The 15,974-nt window shown below is 42.9% G+C and overlaps 1 protein-coding gene across 3 annotated transcripts in view; it reads right to left on the reverse strand.

Moving 5' to 3' along the window:
- dusp8a (dual specificity phosphatase 8a) overlaps positions 1-15,974 on the reverse strand; it is a 48,939-nt gene that overhangs the window by 31,999 nt on the left and 966 nt on the right. For 2 of the 3 annotated variants that reach the window (XM_074632198.1, XM_074632199.1), the window contains exon 2: positions 9,575-9,989. In XM_074632198.1, coding sequence (XP_074488299.1) covers positions 9,575-9,811 — 237 coding nt within the window. In that variant the 5' untranslated portion in view covers positions 9,812-9,989. Of the gene's footprint in view, positions 1-9,574; positions 9,990-12,235; positions 12,397-15,974 lie in introns of those variants that run through there. The other variant, XM_074632200.1, reaches the window with a different exon arrangement.

The following is a 15,974-nucleotide window of genomic DNA, read 5'->3' on the forward strand; positions in this document are numbered from 1 at the left end:
TGGCTGAAAGCATTCGTAAGTGAAATATGTCAATGCAATGCTATGCATTTAAAACATAGGGTTTCCTAACTTTAGTCTTTACCTGCCCATAGCACTCATTTATGTGTTATATTTCCTTCTTACATGTCCATCTTCATGCCATGTTTTAAATCTCCTTCACCCTCCATCTTTACTGACCCTGGATAATTTTGGCTAATAATCCTAATGGGATCAGATCTAATTTGGGAGCCTGATCTCGACGCTTGAGGATTATAGGCCTTTAACTATACATACATGCACAGCACAAATACTTGGCTTGTTTGTCAGCTGCACGGTGCAAAAAGTTTTGCCTCTAGGGCAAAAACAAGCAGTGGGTGATACCTGCTTAATGATTTCATAACTTACACTATATGTGATGTACTCTATGTCTTCTGTTTATGCTGTCTGTGAAACTATTCTGTACTTACTACATGACAGACCTAATATCTCACTCTCTGGAATTACTACTGTAACTTGCATTTTCTTGAGGTCCTTGGGGTTTATAATGATTTGTTGGTTACAAAAAAAAGAGGAATATTCAAATTCAACTGGAAAGGATGGAGTTAACAGACGGTTTCATCTGTATTTTTCACTAAATCCATACCAAACGTGGAGGATTCATTCAATGTTTCAGCTAAGAGGATGAAATTACACCTCCACTCATTCCATTTGAAAGTGTGCAGCATCAATATTTAATAAAAGTGTATGAATGATAGTTAAAAATAGTATGATATACTGTAGATCCTGCTTAGATGATGCACTAAAGCTACACATCCAGCCTAGTATGTGATATGCATAGAGTTTGCTGCAGTGTTAGAGGTCAACGACCCGAGGGAGCGTGGGGCTGGCTGTCAGACTGCAGCAGTAGTACAGATCTCTCATCCCTCTGCAGTGCTACAGCATCACTACTACTACTGTGCTCTACTGCCCAGGCGCTCTGACGCATGCACACTGCAGGTAAACAAGGAATGCCACTGGCAGAGAGAGGGGAAAAGGAGGGGCCATGGAGACAGAGAAGGGGGGAAAACCAGGAGGATATGAGGAAAAGAAGGGAGAAAGGAAGCCCAAGAAGGTGATCAGAGAGAAAGTTGAAGCAGGACGATCGGAGGGATAAGAGGGAGGAGGAAGAGGAGGAGGAGGAGGAGGAGGAGGAGGAGGAGGAGGAGGAGGAGGGTGCAGCAGAGAGGGACAGAAGGTGGCGTTGGCAGACCAAATGCTACGATCCTGCAGCACCCCTGAAGGCTGGCATCACAGCAGGACAGAAACAAGGATTGGTCAAAGGGGGAGAGGCTATTTTTCTCCTGTCATTTGCAGAGGGAGACAGCAAGAAAGAGTGAAGGAGATTGCAAGGGAAGCAAGAGACAGAGCTGAAGAAAGCCAGTAGGACAAGTACTGAAAAAACAAGAAAATGTGGGTGTAAAAGAGAAAGAATGAAGGTGTTGGGCAAGAGACAGAAGTCTCTGCTTGTTTCTTACTGACCCTGTGTTATAAAATATAAAAGGAGTGGGAGAAAAACAAGGTCTGACAGAAGGCTGCGAGTCAAGGCTTGGCCTTACTGTCAAAGCTCCTCTATAAACACACACACACACACACGCACGCAAGCACGAACACACACACACACCATGAAACATAGATGACGGGTGGCAACAAAAGATATCTATGGAATCGTGGAAACACAGCCCCGGAATATGGTAAGAGTTTGCGTAAGAAAGTAAAACATGGTTTCCCCTGACCTCAGCACAGTGCCACTGACCAGTGACAAGGTCAGTGCTGAGCAGGACAGTATGTGTGTTTGTGTGTGAACTGGCCTGTGACACAACATCAGCACAAACAGTCTAAAAATGGCCCCGCATTCCTGAAGCGCAGTCCGGGTCCTCTCAGTGCGTCCTTTCTGGGATGTCCCACGGAAAACCAGTAAACTGCAGTATGAACTCGCTTCAACTAAACAGTGTTTTCAGCTCAGACTGTGAAAATAAAGCTGTTTGGAGCCTAAGATAAATAAAAAAAATACAGTGTGTATTTTGAAGGCACAAGATGGCACTGTGTGCAAAAGTCTGCAGTCAACACTGTACAAATCACTCTTTCATTCACTTATTATTGATTGATTTGTAGGCACATTTTTACATGCTTATTATGTCAATGTGGTTACAAACTGGCTTAATGGTTGTTGGGCGCTCCCAAAACATTCAACACCTGACACTTCAGTACATTACAACCTAATAGAGGACCTGCTGCAACAAGCAGTGACCTCTCCTAGCAGTTGATCTGTCAGTTTGAGACTCCGCCACACACGGTGTGACATATACCACTCGCCGCTGTAAAGATACTCCCCCGGGGCCAGATGATGTCATTGACTGGCACTGGCAGCTGCCACTTCCATGTATGCTTGTGTAGGTGTGATATGTGTGTCACAGATTTCTTGTACTTCTATCCTTGTGAGGACCAAATACAAAGTAGTTCTGGGTTTAGGTAACAGGTTTGTGTTTAGACTTGGCATTATGTTTAGGATTTAGATTAAGTTTAAGGCCTATGGAATAATGTTCTCAGTAGAAAGTCCTCAAAATTACAGTATTAAACATAGACTGTATATATAAATGGACAACTCATCTCCACTTCCTCCCACTGTACAAAAGTAAAGACAAAATATCCTGTACACGGGAGCCCACACACCCGACCGAGCTAATCATGAGCCGAGCACGGCTGCAGCTTGCTAGCGTGAGCCACCTAGCTGCTACGTTAGCACCACGGTAGCTGTTTAGCTAGAAAGACACAATGATTAACCATAATGTCTCTATAACTACATTTATGATCAAAACAACATGTTCATTTGTTTGGTGTGTACTTGGAAATTTTAGTTAGGCCCATTTCCCATCCTCTAACATGGAGCGAGACCTTATGACCTATACTGCAGCCAGCCACCAGGGGGCGATCAAGATATTTTGGCTTCACTTTTGGGGAGTCTCCATCTTTATATACAGTGTAGGGTTTCAGACAAGGATGTGAAAATGTGGCAGGGCTGTTGAAAGTCCCTGATGACTCTGTGCATGTGCAATGTGAGGTCATCACTGATCGTTTAAGAGATGTGGTTGCCTGATCTGGTCACACCCTCACACCACTGAATGTCACAGTACCTTTAACACACACACATACACACACACACACACCAGGCCCCAAATACTGTAGGTTACACATTCAGATGTAAGTAATGTCTGGAGACATTTACTTACACTGTCTACACATGTCTCTGACTAAACTGGTGTCTACAAAGAGCACATGCATGCTGTAGATCCGGTTATACCAAGTCATCCTCCTCAATTTGCATACAATAAAAGCCACATTTCAAAACATCTGTGAATCACTCCCTCCATCTTTCGTTTACGTCCATGAACTAAAAGTCTATTTTAACATAAATGTTACTCCTTCTTCGCGGTGTGTGTCTATGTCAAACAGTAGGATCTTTAAAGCAAACAATGATTCATGCCATGACCTCATCAAAGCAAACACATGACATATCCGGCTCTGTAGAAAAACCACCGACAGCTAAAGCGTCTTTGTTTGAACTTGGCAAAGGGAAAAATGTGAATGAAACATACAAAAAAAATCCCAGAGTTTGCCCTCTGGGTACTCTGGGAAACAATCCACGCGGTGAGTCACCGACTAAGTTCTCAGTTCTGCTGCTGCTGTCAAGACAGATGACACATGAAACGCTCATGTTTTTGTCCCTCATTTTGAAATGTTGTAGTTACTGGAAACGTCTTGGTACAGAACAATACTATTATGAAAACTGTACGGTGTTTTCCAAAGACATTACCAGGGTCTTTTCCCTGTGTCTGGCACTTAAATAACAGGCAAGTTTATTCTTACACAACCTCAGGAATACTCGCCCTTGATTCTTCAAAATGATCCACGTATTTCCCATCAAGTATCATTACAGCCTTGCGAAGAAGATAAACACAACATATGGTGCGTCATAAGTGGAATTGATGGGGGATCTTCTTCGTTGCATAAATGCATTAGTTGGTCACGTGCGGTCTCCCCCTGTGCTCGGCAGCAGGGGACTCAGCCGATCCTACCAATTAAGATCACAGACGAGATCACAGAACCATCGCCTGGCTCTCTTTATTGCTGCGTTGCCATTATACCAAACAACAATAATTGTGCTACTGTTTATTATCATCATCATGACTAATATGTTGGCACCACAACACTTGCAGACATAATTGTGTAATTACAGGTGCGGGACTTTACTGTAAACAATAGTGCATATAATGAACGCATGATACAAACGGCAAGCCGTAAGATTATGGCTGCAACTAAAAATTATCTTTATTACATATTAATCTGTTGTTTATTTATCTTTTGGTTTATACAGTAAAACAACAGAAAATAGTTTGAAATGCCACGTATCACAACTTCTCTCAGCTAGTGTTCAGTTAAAATTGCAGCAACAAGCAGTATAGAAATTAAAAGTATTCACTTTACAGTTTGACAAAACAGAAAAAGCAGCAAATCATAACATTTGAAGAGCCCCGAAATATTATGTTTTTCTTGATAAATTAATAATGATTATTTGCTTTTCAAATATTGTTGTTGATTAATTTTCGGTCAATCTGATTGTTGATTGTCGTTGACTAATTGAGTCAAAGCTAAATCAGTGTCATCGATTTACCAACCCAAAAGATCAGTTATCAAGTAAAATAATATGCACCGATCCAATTAATATCAGGCCGATTCACAATCTGATACAAATACTCTCTTTATCCCAAATTTAAAATCTGTACACCACACTGCTTGGAACTCATTGTAATACGATTTTTATTAGTGGAAACACAAAATTTTACATGGACACTGACAAACATTAAAATTAAAAATGTTTAAAAACTAGGGCTGTCAATCAATTCAAATATTTAATTGCGATTAATTGCATGATTGTCCATAGTTAATCGCAATTAAAATTGAAAATTAATCGTAATTATTTAATTAATAATTAATTATTCTTATAAACATGGGAGTGGGCAAATATGCTGCTTTATGCAAATGTATGTATATATTTATTATTGGAAATCAATTAACAACACAAAACAATGACAAATATTGTCCAGAAATCCTCACAGGTACTGCATTTAGCATAAATCATATGCTCAAATCATAACATGGCAAACTCAAGCCCAACAGGCAACACTAGCTGTCAGTGTGTCAGTGTGCTGACTTGACTATGACTTGCCCAAAACTGCATGTGATTATCATAAAGTGGGCATGTCTGTAAAGGGGAGACTCGTGGGTACCCATAGAACCCATTTTCATTCACATATCTTGAGGTCAGAGGTCAAGGGACCCCTTTGAAAATGGCCATGTCAGTTTGTCCTCGCCAAAATGTAGCGTAAGTTTGGAGCGTTATTTATCTTTATTCTGTCCAGATATTTTTTCTAGTTTTCTAGTTTCATATGATACCGGTATCTTCACTCTAGCAGAGCCCGCAACAACCTAAAAATCACAAGCTGCGTTAATGCGTTAAAGAAATATTGGCGTTAAAACAAATTTGCGTTACGGCGTTATTATCATGTTAACTTTGACAGCCCTATTAAAGAGGTTTTAAATGTGGATCAGTCACATCTGGCTGATACCACAATCGACCGTCGGATCAAGCTGATTTTTGACTTTACATTAAAAATGCTGAATCACGGCCACATTTATGGCTCTATTTGTCTCTCTCACAAAAACTACAAAAGACTTGAAACATGCTAAATTGTGATTATAAATATGACTCTCTTTGAGTAGGCTGCTGCTGTATTCTCTCTACTACTCAAGGTCCCATTGGCCTCCGTGGCTGCATATACAGGAGAAAGGGTGCTTCCCGAGGCTGGCTGCTGGTGGTGAAAACCTCTGGTCCATCTGTCAGGCCTGCCTGGCCGCCTGTCCCCGTCACAGCAGCAGGGATTAGCCGGGCTTAAGCCAAGAAACCAGCCGCCTGCCCTCCAGCCTGTCAGAACAGGCACGAGGAAGCCCCGTCCCCGACTAAGCCTGTGCCATCCCTAACCCAGCAGAGGTCCACCACCACCTAGCCTACTGTATCCAGCTCTCTCTGACCTACATTAATAGTGAGCATTAATAAAGAGGTTATGGAGGGATGGGATGTGAAAGGGAGAAGAAAGAGGACACCATTTTGATTGCCACTGCGCTGGTCATAGATGTTCATTCAGCTCAGTTAACTGAAGCGTTGGGAGCCTCTATGAAAGAGGGTGAGTGCAGCGCCTTGGGGGATGCAGGCTATTAGTGCTCAATGGGATGTGAGGCGGGAGGCAGCCAGGGAGGAGGCGGAGGCAGCAGCCCAACCATGAATACCCTCAGTGCTGCTCTCCCGCTTCCTGCATTCACTTCCCCAACAAAGAGCCACAATGGTGTCCTTTGCTGTCTTGGCTGGCTGAGGCGGCTCCTGGCGATGCTCAGAGCCATGTGGGGGGTAGGAGAGGATGGTGTTTGTATGTGTGTGTGTGTGTGTGTGAGGGGTTAGCTGGGAGCCGGCTTTAACACCGCACAGCCCGTCTGCACGTGCCCAGCCCGCGGCCTGCCAGTGGCCGCACAAAAGGGATGATGTCATGCTTAGCCAATAACAAAAGAGTCTGGGTCCGTCGGGCCCTCCTCTCTCACACGGCTAGTTCCAGCTTTATCCAGCCTAGCATTAATCGCAAGCCTTATCCTCTTTACTGGGGGTGGGGAATGGATAATAACAAACCAGCCATGGGGCAACACGAGATATAGGGAGAGGAGGAAGGAATAAATGATGAAGGCGTGGGTCGGTGATGGGAAGCTGCAGGCTGTGGTTGTGGGAGACGGACAGACGGACAGACAGAGCTGTCACGAGATTGAAAGTGAGAGAAATCAGGAGGAAGCACGGCTCTATGGGGTGCCACAGTGTGAGAGCTGCCAACCACAGGGCCCCACACAGAGATGGAACCAATAGCATAGAGACACACTCAAGAAAAAACAAAACCTCTCATTTCACAGCTCTCCAGCTGCAGCTTTTTTAACATCTCCAGCTTTTCTTTTGTTCTTGTTTCTATCTAAATCCGTAGACTACAACAGTAGGTCATGCATCATCACCACCCAAAAATAAAACTGAGCAAAACTGGATCTTTTTGGTCGGGATGATCACACATTCTTGCAGGATTTCCCGTGTGGCTTTCAGGCTTAGCAGCATCTTTTGTATCCAGGTACGTGTAACTCAGGCTGGCAGAATGCACCAATGCAAGAAGTGCTACACAAGATCCTTGTCCAGTTAATAGTGGCACACTTTGAGTGAGAAGAAAGGTATGTGGATTCAACTGCCAGAAGCCCTCGCAGTAAAGCTGAATTGAAACTAATTGGTATAACAGAGAGTCGGTGAGAAACAGCAGGCGCACGGGGACTCGCAGCCAATGTACCAATTATACGGACGCTATTAGCTGAACCGAAGGTCATTTGACGTGAGAAAGTAACAATAATCCACAGTTCTCCTTCATTTTACCATCTGACCATGAGGAAAGTGTCAGTCACCTACAAGCATGAAGTGTAATCCAACAAGGAGCGGCAGAGCAATAATCTCAAGCAATAATGTATAATTATTTGCCATTTGGTGGACGGGGCGTGCTTTTTGGCGATTAAAGTTCTTTAACTGTGCACAAAATGGAAATACAGAGTCAGTTTGTTCACTACAACTCCAGGACTGATGCAGTATATAAAGGCCATAAAATGGTAGCAGGTCATAAATCATATTCATAACTACTGTAGGTTTAACAGACTGAGATGCGTTACAGCTCAGACTCCTGGCTACCAGGAAGTCAAACAACAAAAGCAGTTTATGTTGCCATTCGAGCCCAATGTGTCACACCCAAGAAAAAAAAATTCTATCACCTGTTATGTGTCATCGGCCTCTATGAATCAGTGTTTTATTGCGTTGGGCGTAGCGTGTTTAAAAGTTAAATGTAAACCTAAAAATAACAGAGTGAGTGCAGCGAGGAAGAGGAATCTCATCTACCATCTCCGCAGCTTTGTTGATGTGTTTGTCCAATCGTGTAAAACTGTTGGGTGATGTCTGTTTGCACGCGCATACTTCATGAGGGCACATCCCACACATATAAAACACACAAACATCTCCCGCCCTCCCCTCCCGCTGAGGTTTCCCCTCTCAGAGTTCCTTCAGTTTCACACAGCGACTAAAAATACAGGAGTCAGCGTGCCACGGGTGGACAGGCCATGGAAAAGAGGCTGTCATATTCAGAGGAGAAGTCATGGAAAACGGGAGGATCCGATTTCAGGGCCACTGATAAGCAACAAACCTACAGTACGCCCGCCAAATATAGCACCCACTGATGTGGTGCAGGCTTGGGCTGAAGCACAGAGGAGGCCGATCTGGAACCACAACGGTACATGGGTGAGGCTGCTGGAAATATTCTGAGATGTTAGGGAGGCATTGCTCAAAGACACTTCAGCAGGGTGAACAATTGTTGACATGGGAACTTCAATGTGAGACCTCTGGTTTAAGGAAAGTCTCTGTTCCTACTACCCCAACTTGTTGTAAGTATGTCACAGGAAAATCTTGTAAATCCCCAAAATCTACTACAACCCATGCATTTAAAGTCGAATGATCAGATTTTTAACTGGGTGTTGTTGGTCTGTTGATAAGGGAATTTACTTAACACACAAAACACCACATTTAAAAAATGACAGATATCAAAATCTTGTCTTGAGTCATAATATCAATGGATTCCTGCTGAAACTTGAACTGCAAAAACTGTACATTTTGGAATAGCACATACAGTATTTGCATTTGGATGGAGAATTACAGGAGAATATCATCATTCTCATGTCCGTGCAGTCAATATAAGGCTACAACTAGCTAGGGCTGTCAACAAATATTCTAAATTCGAATATATATTCGAATTGACAAAAAAATGATATTCAAATGTGAAAATGAATATTCGATTCGCAAGTAGGAAACTTTCAGGCGATCTACCTCTGTTTTTATTTCTGTAGTGAAATGAGGAGGTATCTTATAGATACCTCCTCATTTCAACTTCACCAGCCATTCCTCGTCCATTGCGGTGCTTTCAAAACGAGCGACAGGAATAAATAGAAACCAGGAGTCTGATAAAAGTTCTGCGTGTCATGCTGCGCAGTGCAGCCAGTTAGGACACGGTGTCATGAACATAATGTGCAAAAATAGATAGTTCGAACCTATGTGTTTTTTTACATTAAATATTGAGCGTAATTTTTGGCAAATTTTGACAGCTCTACTGTACAACCAGCAGCCACTTAACTTAGCAGAAAGACTGGAAACATGGGGAAGCGCCAAAGCTCACTAATTAACACTTTGGTTGTTTAATTTGTGCAAAAACCAAGAAGTAAAAATGACGATTTGCCATTTTACATGGATTATGTGCCAGATTATTAAAATGAGTGTCTTGTTCTGTTAAGCAAGGTGAAAGCTTGCCACACAGACACTTTAAAGGAAAGGCTCTCTAATCACTGGCATCACATCCTACCACACAAAAAGCATCAGCCTGTCAGATCTGCTTACCTTCACCTTGCCGTTCGGTTGCAGCAGCTCAGTGACTGACACCTTGTCCTGCTGCAGTCGCCTCTTCACCAGCTTGGAGCAGCAGACGTTGACCGCACCTTGCACGTGCGACGCATTGTACTCAGAAAACGTCCTGCTGTCAATCACCAGCAAGCGGCCCGTTCCTCTCTGGATGAGGCTCGCCAGTCGCTTGATGTCCATGGCGCTTCGCTTAGTCGGCCCTTTCTCCCCTGCCATGATGTAGGATGGGCGGAGTGGTCACAGAGGACACGGAGGAGTACGGGATGGGGCGTGGAGGAAGAGGGGGTAGATGAGAGAGAGGGAAAGGTGGAGGAAGAGATGGGGAGGAAGAGGAGGAGGTGAGGTCAGTGGACGAGGGCTGCCACTGGAGCAGGCGCTGAGAGATCCATGGTGCCTGAAAAAGAGGAGACAAGGAGAGAAGCTTCACGCCAGTGCAACAAATAAAATCATTCGCTCCTAAGCGACGATGACAGGATTTATGTTGTATTAATTTCCGAACCACACACAAGTGCACATTGTATTTTTATGCACTGTATTATCTTTTACTGGCAGACTTTGAGCACCTTGAATATAAAAATAGCTACAATGCTAAACACAAATATAAAAGTTATTTATAGGCTGAAAAGCCAACTGGATCCGCTGGGATTTATCAGTCCCGAGATCTGAAGGAATATCACACACCCAAACACAAAGCCAAAGACTTAAGATAGACATGCACAACAATAAAACGCGTGTGAGTGTGCGCGCGCCTGCATAAGTGTGTGTGAGGGTGGGTTGTTGTTGATCGAGGGTCTCTTGGTAGCTCATGAAACAGGAAACTGAGGGCGTGAGATAAATTAAGCCAGGGGATTTCAGAGAGCAGGTCTGGACACAGGCAAAACGGCCCGTGTGACATCCTGTGTATGTGTGTGCGTGTGTGTGTTCCAGAGAGCCGTCCATAAACTTGATGAACTGCCTCCTCCTACCTATCACTACTAATCACTCTGATATCCCCCCTGCTCACATTCACCTACATTTAACATGATACGCACACACATGCAATCATTTATCGGGGTTGAGTGATCATTGGCTGCGTGTGAGGAAAATAGTGTGCGAGGCGACACATGACCATTACAAAAAAAACAGTGTCATTCTTTTCAACATATAAACAGAAACTCTGTGTAGATTGAGGAGCAGTTCCTTGGTTAACCAGGTGTCATGCGACAAGTGAGAAGGTCAGAATGTGAATGCAGTCGCGTTGTTTTATTCATCTACGGGGCACATGGTGTCATGAAAAATGAATGGGCCTCCTCTCATTTACCCCAAAGCCTAAATGGAGGTTTAAACCTCGGCTGAAAAGGGAGAGTAGCGGTGTAGAAACAGATAGCGGAGGGAGATAAAGTAGAAAAACACAACAGCCTTGGCATGAAATTAGTCATATCAGCAACATATTCCTAAATTAAAGAGGGGAAATGGAAAAAAAAACAGTAAACAATAAAAATAAGGAGTCATGTTATGCTAATAGAAGCAGAAGAGAACTGTCTATGTGAAGCAGAACAGTGGTGAGAAGGTGGGCGAGAAAACAGAGACTGAGAGAGAGGAAATGTAGAGAAACTGTGTCTACTGATCGGTAGTGTCTTGGGAAGACGTCCAGGCAGCTCTGCAACTTTTCACCTCTGTTCTGACACCGCCGCCGTGGAGAGAGAGGGAGAGAGAGAGAGAGAGAGAGAGGAGGGGGGGTGGGTGTGTAGCAAAGGATGTTATTCAGTGAGGATCTCTCCAGCCTAGCAACTCAGCCAGCTCAAGGTAAGGGAGGGGATGATTGTGAAGATGGAGCAAGGAGGAAAGAGATGAAAAGAAAGAGACACATAAAGGGAGAAGCTGAGACGGGAAGGAGAAATCGGCAACACTCGTAAACTAACTTGCAGACGACTGCACCAAACTTAAGACGTGGATGTGGAGTACAAAATGACATGAGATGTGTTGCAGTGTCGTTCATAACAGCAAATGTCATGCATCATTCCACTACAGATCAACAAAATAAATCATTTTCCCGTCACCCACACGGAGGCCTATTATATCTCCTATAGGCTGCTGGCCAAGTCTGAACATACATGTACACGTGCTGTTGCTGCTTGGCAACCTGCCTGATGCAAGAGCAGCAGCACAGGAACATGGAAGAACATCTAGATAGACAGCAGCAACTGCCTGCACTGTAAACACACAGCCTGCTGTCGCAGAAAGTAGCTACACTGGGTTTGCAGACACAAACAAGGCACAACATATCTTGGTTAAATAAAATATAGGATAGTAAAGTCAGTCAATGAAGACTGAAAGTATAATACTCTGCACAAACACAATGCAGCGTAGTGTATCTTAAGAAAGCAACACAGACAAATACGTCTAATCCAGCTAATCTGATCTAATCTGTCTGTCTGTCTGTCTCATCGTGATGACTGGATGCAGGTTTCTGCATTAACGCTTTAAGCAAAGCACAGTTTTGTGACCTGCAGCGACACACACATACTGAAACATTCCCCACTTTTCCCACAATGTGCACCCCAGCAGCCATTCTGCAGGAATATTAAGCCTTGCTGCAACGCCAGCGCTGCCCTACTACATGCTACATTACGACCTGCCCCATCACCTGTTATATCATACCTTATATGGCGCCGAGCCCTTTAGCCGAGCAGCTAACACCACAGCTTCCAGGCAGGGGTGTGAATCTTTCTCTCTCTTTTTCTGTTTCCCTTGCCGCTGCTGAGCACAACATCTGACGCTGCATATGTCTAATGGCGACTGCTCTCCCACCACCACCCGCCCAGCCTCTCTCTCACTTTTTCCTCTCTGAATCCCTCCTTCCTCCTCTATCACTCTCTTTCTTGCTCTTGTGCAGTGAACGGGGACGGGGAGGGGAGGAGTGTGCAGGTTTACATGTGTGGCGTGGTAGTGAGAGGGAGAGAGTGGCGCTCTGCATCTTTCTACGCCGCGAGACAATCGTCCTACGGTAGCCTCGCTGTCAGTGGACCCTGTTTGTGTGGACAAGGATGGGAATGAAGAGAATAGGAGAAAGTCAAAGGAAAGGACACAGAGAGAAAGATAGAGACAAAAAACATCAGAATATGGAAAGGGGGGGGATTATAAATGATACAGAGAGGGAGCACGAACCTCAGTGCGCTTACTCAGCATAACAACAACAACGCGACCCCTTATGCAAAACCATCTTTCTTCCCCTATCAGGAGCAAAAACAAACAAAGCTCCTCGCACTAAAATAGGCAGCAGCCAGGAGCTCGCTGTGAGGCTCTGGCTGAACAGAGGAAAACAAGCCGAGAGGAGAGAAAGCAGAGACAGCGTGTACAGGCCCGGAGCAGATTCTGTTGTTGCCATAGAAACAGCCCGGTTGGAGTGAGCAGGGGGCACGGGGAGGGTGGTGGTGATGGTGATGGAGATGGAGATGGTGATGCTACTGGTGCTGATGCTGGATCAGGATACAAGAGAAGACTTATAAAAAGAGATTCTCACAACTTTAGCTGTATGACTACATTGATAGTTATCAAGAGATTTGTTCTCTGCTGGTTCGGTCTGACCCGTTCTACTCTAGTCTGAGACAGCAAATTTATTAGCATAATTTTTTTTTTCTATATCTGTCCTGAGCTGCTTGAAAAACAACATCCTTGTTCTGACTGTTATTCCAAAAACGTAGTCCACGTGCAAACATGTGCACATGTCCAAAGATGTAGGCGAACGAGGATGTGCACCTTAAAGATGAAGTAATGCGGTTACACCTTGACGAGGCTGAAGGCAAAAGAACCGGATCAACAGGTTCATTTTGAAGGATATTTCAAATCTAGTTGGGGAAGTTGAATATGTGAATGTACGTACAGTGCTTCAAAAAGTACTGGAACTTCCAGTTCATCAAAAGCCCGAGAACCATGAACACTAAGCACATGGATTTATACAGAGCTTACACATCTAACCACAGAAAAAGTATGACGCAAGTATAACCGTGCCATTCTCATGTCTAACCTGCTGTAAAAAAAACTTTTTCTAAGAATACAGGCGCACAAATCATCAACAGGCTTTACTGTCACTCTCTTTACAGCTGATAACAAAAGACTGATAATGAAAAAAAAGCTCCTTTGTAATAGGGCAGTAAAACAAAGTTGGGGAAGTAAATTTATCTCCATAAAATGGATAAACCATGCAGACATATTCATAAAAAAAACCTGAGCTAAGCATGATGATGGCTCAATAGTGCCATATCATAGATAGACTGCCATATCAGACATCAGTGAGAGAGGCAAACACAAAGAAAGCAACTGGAGGGCAACCAACGCTGATGTAATACCACCCCGGACCGGTTATTCATTAACTCCCTGCATAACGTCACCTGTGGCCACAGCCTCGAGTAGACTGATATAAAAGCTGGCTCTTCCATTCATTCAATGAGAGACATGAAATGTTTGTTTAGACCACAAACAATGACATCATCAGAGCATCTCATTGCCCTTTACTCTGTGACGCAGGCTCTTTCTCGTGAACTAAAAGCTTACATCTGCGTGTGTTTACACACTGATTCTTTTGGCTATATGTGACCACAACAATGTACTCTGCAGGTATTCAAGCCACCAGACACCATCAACACAAGGCTGCTGGAGGATTACACGGTCACCAGTTTGTAGTGGAGAATTTAATAACAACAATTACAGATCACGTTTGGGTATGCGGACATGCCTTAAAAAAACTGCAGGATTCGTTATTAGGTAACTAGAACTAGTCCAATAAGAATACAAAACAGTTTTATATGTTTTATATCTATGAGTATTTCTAACCTATTTCCTGACAGCTTTGCGTTACATTATCTGATTTCTATACAGATAAGGTGATATTTCTTTGAAATGAAGGAAAATAACCTTGAGTATAGAACTGCAACAACAAAAAATATTTTCATTATCATTTAATCTGTTGTTTTCTTTAGGGATGCACCGATCTGACTTTTTCAGTCCCGATACCAATAGCGTTACCTGGGCTTTGGGTATCGGCCGATATCGAGTACCGATCCAATACCCGTGTTTAATTTATAAGCTGTATGCCTCACTGTGTGGACGTGACTGGGATCATTCTTTTATGTGTAAGGCAACATCAGGCTTTAATATTGCTAAATACATAGATATACATTTACTGAATTGTTATTTATTATTAAAATAAGAACTGGTAAGAAATCTTCAAAATGAACAGGAATCACATTCAGGTGTAAACCTTTTAAATGCAGCAACAAATTGGTCAATATTTAAACAGTAATTAATACTCCAGTATATAATGTATTTAAACATAAAATTTAATTGAATAGATTGGCTCCATCGTCACCGATATCTGATCGAGCTATTTGCGTCGGTATCTGTATCAGTGCATCCCTATTTTTCTTGACTAATAGATTAATCGCTTGGTCTATAAAAGGTCTGAAAATAGTGAAAAATGTTTCCTCAAACTCAAGGTGCTGTGTTAAAACGGCCTGTTTTGTCTGACTAGCAGTCCAAAACCCAAATATATTTAGTTTACTATCACACAAGACAAAGACAGCCAGCAAATCCTCACAAGAGATAAGCTGGAACTAGAATATTTTGTTAGTTTCTAGGGGGGAAAACAGTTCACGGTTAATCAATTGTCAAAATAGTTGCAAATCAATTTTCTGTCAATAGACTAATTGATTTATTGTCCCAGCTCTAGTTGAGTGAACTGAGGATCCTGATAGCAGCTGCAACTCATCTTAAATTTGATCTAAACACTTATTTATGAATGCCTACTATATGTGGTTGATAGTAATATATTCGAGCAGCTGGGCGTAAATAATAAATGTGTTGGTCACAAATAGGGTTAGTAGAGTGACAGGCCTGGAGTGTGTGTAACACAGAAATGGCATACATGAGTGGTGCTGTTATCATGTAATTTGGATAAATCAATCCCTGGTCGGAGGAGCCCTGGTGGAGCAGAAGCATCATCATACAGTAAACAACATAACCAGGTATAAAGCCTTCTGGTGCCCTCTAATCAATACTCTCACAGTAGGCTGCAGGGTCATATAACAAGCTGGGACTACCCCGGACTCTACCATAACAATAATCACGACATGGATACTGATGCAAATAATACCTGACAGAAAATACACTGTATGGCCTATAAATAGTGCATAGTGTTATCACTATTATGTAGTCATATTATTTCTTTATATTAATGTTGTCTCTAAAGGTGGAGGCTTCAGATAAGCCCATTGTTTTTTTTGCCTCTTCCTGCACTGTATATTATTCTTTCTTTTTTTTGTTATGTTGTATAGTCTTAAATTGTGCAAAACAAATAAACAAACAAAAAAATAAACAAAAAAACATAAACAAAAAATTAGGA

This window comes from Sebastes fasciatus, chromosome 4, assembly GCF_043250625.1.
Source record: "Sebastes fasciatus isolate fSebFas1 chromosome 4, fSebFas1.pri, whole genome shotgun sequence".
In the NCBI taxonomy this organism is placed as follows: Eukaryota; Metazoa; Chordata; class Actinopteri; order Perciformes; family Sebastidae; genus Sebastes; species Sebastes fasciatus.